Consider the following 5,000-nt stretch of genomic DNA (forward strand, 5'->3'; position numbering starts at 1 on the left):
ACTCCATGCAGCGTCACCTGTGGCCTCGGTGTGAAAAGTCATACGCTGTGTTTACTGAAAGATGGAAAGACAGCGATGGAAGAAGATGAGAGGCGCAAAGATGGAACAGAGGTATAACAGAGAGATATTTTAACCCTTTATAGGACACTCATTGAGAGGAAGGGAGGAACGAAGGAAGGAAGGATGGAAGGAGGAAAGAAGGAAGGAAGGGAGGGAGGAGAGAAGGAGGGAGGGAGGAAGAAAAGATGGAAGTAAGGACAGATGGAAGGAAGGACGGAGGAAGGAAAGAAGGAAGGGAGGAGAGAAGGAGGGAGGAAGGAAGGACAGATGGAAGGAAGGACAGATGGAAGGAAGGAAAGGAAGGAAGGAAGGACGGAGGAAATAAGGAACGAGGGAGGGAGAAAGGAAAAGAGGAAGGGAAGAAATAAGGCAGGGAGGAAGGAAAGGAAGGAAGGAAGGAAGGAAAGTAGGGAGGAGGAAGGAAGGAAAGGAGGGAGGAGGAAGGAAGAGAGGAAGGAAAGGAAGGGAGGACGGAGGAAAGAAGGAAGGAAGGAAGGTGGGGGGGGGGGAAGAAAGAGAGAAGGAGGGAGGGAGGAAGGGAAGAAAGAAGAAAGGAAGGAAGAAGAAAGGGGGATGGAGGAAGGAAAGAAGGAAGGGAGGAGAGAAGGAAGGGAGGAGAGAAGGAGGGAGGGAGGAAGAACAGATGGAAGGAAGGAAGGACGGAGGAAGGAAAGAAGGAAGGGAGGAGAGAAAGGAAAAGCGGAAGGGAAGAAGAAGGCAGGGAGGAAGGAAAGGAAGGAAGGAAGGATATTTTGGGATATTTACAGAAGTTACCAAAGGAAGGAAGGGAGGAGAGAAGGAGGGAGGGAGGAAGAACAGATGGAAGTAAGGAAAGGAAGGAAGGAAGGAAGGACGGAGGAAGGAAAGAAGGAAGGGAGGAGAGAAGGAGGGAGGGAGGAAGGACAGATGGAAGGAAGGAAAGGAAGGAAGGACGGAGGAAATAAGGAACGAGGGAGGGAGAAAGGAAAAGAGGAAGGGAGGAGAGAAGGAGGGAGGGAGGAGGAAGGAAGAGAGGAAGGAAGGAAAGTAGGGAGGAGGAAGGAAGGAAAGGAGGGAGGAGGAAGGAAGGAAGGTAGGGGGGAGGAAAGTAAGAGAAGGAGGGAGGGAGGAAGGGAAGAAAGAAGAAAGGAAGGAAGAAGAAAGGGGGATGGAGGAAGGAAAGAAGGAAGGGAGGAGAGAAGGAGGGAGGGAGGAAGAACAGATGGAAGTAAGGAAAGGAAGGAAGGAAGGACGGACGGAGGAAGGAAAGAAGGAAGGGAGGAGAGAAGGAGGGAGGGAGGAAGGACAGATGGAAGGAAGGACAGTTGGAAGGAAGGAAAGGAAGGAAGGACGGAGGAAATAAGGAACGAGGGAGGGAGAAAGGAAAAGAGGAAGGGAAGAAAGAAGGCAGGGAGGAAGGAAAGGAAGGAAGGAAGGATGGAAGGAAGGAGGAAAGAAGGAAGGAAGGGAGGAGAGAAGGAGGGAGGGAGGAAGAACAGATGGAAGTAAGGAAAGAAAGGAAGGAAGGAAGGACGGAGGAAGGAAAGAAGGAAGGGAGGAAAGAAGGAGGGAGGGAGGAAGGACAGATGGAAGGAAGGAAAGGAAGGAAGGACGGAGGAAATAAGGAACGAGGGAGGGAGAAAGGAAAAGAGGAAGGGAAGAAAGAAGGCAGGGAGGAAGGAAAGGACGGAAGGAAGGAAGGAAGGAAAGGAAGGAAGGAAGGACGGAGGAAGGAAAGAAGGAAGGGAGGAGAGAAGGAGGGAGGGAGGAAGGACAGATGGAAGGAAGGACAGATGGAAGGAAGGAAAGGAAGGAAGGACGGAGGAAATAAGGAACGAGGGAGGGAGAAAGGAAAAGAGGAAGGGAAGAAAGAAGGCAGGGAGGAAGGAAAGAAAGGAAGGAAGGAAGGAAGGAAGGAAGGAAGGATGGAGGAAGGAAAGAAGGAAGGGAGGAGAGAAGGAGGGAGGGAGGAAGAACAGATGGAAGTAAGGAAAGGAAGGAAGGAAGGAAGGACGGAGGAAGGAAAGAAGGAAGGGAGGAGAGAAGGAGGGAGGGAGGAAGGACAGATGGAAGGAAGGACAGATGGAAGGAAGGAAAGGAAGGAAGGACGGAGGAAATAAGGAACGAGGGAGGGAGAAAGGAAAAGAGGAAGGGAAGAAAGAAGGCAGGGAGGAAAGAAAGGAAGGAAGGAAGGATGGAAGGAAGGAGGAAAGAAGGAAGGAAGGGAGGAGAGAAGGAGGGAGGGAGGAAGAACAGATGGAAGTAAGGAAAGGAAGGAAGGAAGGACGGACGGAGGAAGGAAAGAAGGAAGGGAGGAGAGAAGGAGGGAGGGAGGAAGGACAGATGGAAGGAAGGACAGTTGGAAGGAAGGAAAGGAAGGAAGGACGGAGGAAATAAGGAACGAGGGAGGGAGAAAGGAAAAGAGGAAGGGAAGAAAGAAGGCAGGGAGGAAGGAAAGGAAGGAAGGAAGGATGGAAGGAAGGAGGAAAGAAGGAAGGAAGGGAGGAGAGAAGGAGGGAGGGAGGAAGAACAGATGGAAGTAAGGAAAGGAAGGAAGGAAGGAAGGACGGAGGAAGGAAAGAAGGAAGGGAGGAAAGAAGGAGGGAGGGAGGAAGGACAGATGGAAGGAAGGAAAGGAAGGAAGGACGGAGGAAATAAGGAACGAGGGAGGGAGAAAGAAAAAGAGGAAGGGAAGAAAGAAGGCAGGGAGGAAGGAAAGGACGGAAGGAAGGAAGGAAGGAAAGGAAGGAAGGAAGGACGGAGGAAGGAAAGAAGGAAGGGAGGAGAGAAGGAGGGAGGGAGGAAGGACAGATGGAAGGAAGGACAGATGGAAGGAAGGAAAGGAAGGAAGGACGGAGGAAATAAGGAACGAGGGAGGGAGAAAGGAAAAGAGGAAGGGAAGAAAGAAGGCAGGGAGGAAGGAAAGAAAGGAAGGAAGGAAGGAAGGAAGGAAGGAAGGATGGAGGAAGGAAAGAAGGAAGGGAGGAGAGAAGGAGGGAGGGAGGAAGAACAGATGGAAGTAAGGAAAGGAAGGAAGGAAGGAAGGACGGAGGAAGGAAAGAAGGAAGGGAGGAGAGAAGGAGGGAGGGAGGAAGGACAGATGGAAGGAAGGACAGATGGAAGGAAGGAAAGGAAGGAAGGACGGAGGAAATAAGGAACGAGGGAGGGAGAAAGGAAAAGAGGAAGGGAAGAAAGAAGGCAGGGAGGAAGGAAAGGAAGGAAGGAAGGATGGAAGGAAGGAGGAAAGAAGGAAGGAAGGGAGGAGAGAAGGAGGGAGGGAGGAAGAACAGATGGAAGTAAGGAAAGGAAGGAAGGAAGGACGGAGGAAGGAAAGAAGGAAGGGAGGAGAGAAGGAGGGAGGGAGGAAGGACAGATGGAAGGAAGGACAGATGGAAGGAAGGAAAGGAAGGAAGGACGGAGGAAATAAGGAACGAGGGAGGGAGAAAGGAAAAGAGGAAGGGAAGAAAGAAGGCAGGGAGGAAGGAAAGAAAGGAAGGAAGGAAGGAAGGAAGGAAGGAAGGATGGAGGAAGGAAAGAAGGAAGGGAGGAGAGAAGGAGGGAGGGAGGAAGAACAGATGGAAGTAAGGAAAGGAAGGAAGGAAGGAAGGACGGAGGAAGGAAAGAAGGAAGGGAGGAGAGAAGGAGGGAGGGAGGAAGGACAAATGGAAGGAAGGACAGATGGAAGGAAGGAAAGGAAGGAAGGACGGAGGAAATAAGGAACGAGGGAGGGAGAAAGGAAAAGAGGAAGGGAAGAAAGAAGGCAGGGAGGAAGGAAAGGAAGGAAGGAAGGATGGAAGGAAGGAGGAAAGAAGGAAGGAAGGGAGGAGAGAAGGAGGGAGGGAGGAAGAACAGATGGAAGTAAGGAAAGGAAGGAAGGAAGGACGGAGGAAGGAAAGAAGGAAGGGAGGAGAGAAGGAGGGAGGGAGGAAAGACAGATGGAAGGAAGGACAGATGGAAGGAAGGAAAGGAAGGAAGGACGGAGGAAATAAGGAACGAGGGAGGGAGAAAGGAAAAGAGGAAGGGAAGAAAGAAGGCAGGGAGGAAGGAAAGAAAGGAAGGAAGGATGGAAGGAAGGAGGAAAGAAGGAAGGAAGGGAGGGAGGAGAGAAGTAGGGAGGGAGGAAGAACAGATGGAAGTAAGGAAAGGAAGGAAGGAAGGACGGAGGAAGGAAAGAAGGAAGGGAGGAGAGAAGGAGGGAGGGAGGAATGACAGATGGAAGGACGGACAGATGGAAGGAAGGAAAGGAAGGAAGGACGGAGGAAATAAGGAACGAGGGAGGGAGAAAGGAAAAGAGGAAGGAAGAAAGAAGGCAGGGAGGAAGGAGAAGGAAGGAAGGAAGGAGGAAAGAAGGAAGGAAGGGAGGGAGGAGAGAAGGAGGGAGGGAGGAAGAACAGATGGAAGTAAGGAATGGAAGGAAGGAAGGACGGAGGAAGGAAAGAAGGAAGGGAGGAGAGAAGGAGGGAGGGAGGAAGGACAGATGGAAGGAAGGACAGATGGAAGGAAGGACGGAGGAAGGAAAGAAGGAAGGGAGGAGAGAAGGAGGGAGGGAGGAAGGACAGATGGAAGGAAGGACAGATGGAAGGAAGGAAAGGAAGGAAGGAAGGACGGAGGAAATAAGGAACGAGGGAGGGAGAAAGGAAAAGAGGAAGGGAAGAAAGAAGGCAGGGAGGAAGGAAAGGAAGAAAGGAAGGAAGGATGGATATTTTGGGATATTTACAGAAGTTACCAAATATAATTATTTGCCCAATAAAGGGTTAAATGATGAGTTATAGAGAAATGTGATAGAGAATAACTGACTTACTATAATAATAATAATAATCACGGGCTGAATCAAAGGTGTCGGAGGAGTGTCGTGTGCGTAAGGTGAAGTGTCGAGAGTCGTGGCAGTGTGGACTCAGGACGATGACTGTGACCTCGGGGCAGAGAGTGGAGCTCGACTGTCTGGGAGAAGTCATGGAGGC

The 5,000-nt window shown here is 50.9% G+C and overlaps 1 protein-coding gene across 1 annotated transcript in view; it reads left to right on the forward strand.

Moving 5' to 3' along the window:
• tmem81 (transmembrane protein 81) overlaps nt 1-5,000 on the forward strand; it is a 22,078-nt gene that overhangs the window by 12,728 nt on the left and 4,350 nt on the right. Inside the window, exons 3-4 of the mRNA XM_053318098.1 lie at nt 12-111; nt 4,876-5,000. The exon at nt 4,876-5,000 is cut by the window's right edge and continues 21 nt beyond it. Coding sequence (XP_053174073.1) covers nt 12-111; nt 4,876-5,000 — 225 coding nt within the window. The remainder of the gene's footprint in view (nt 1-11; nt 112-4,875) is intronic.

The sequence above is a fragment of the Scomber japonicus genome, chromosome 4 (genome assembly GCF_027409825.1).
Source record: "Scomber japonicus isolate fScoJap1 chromosome 4, fScoJap1.pri, whole genome shotgun sequence".
Taxonomy (NCBI): Eukaryota; Metazoa; Chordata; class Actinopteri; order Scombriformes; family Scombridae; genus Scomber; species Scomber japonicus.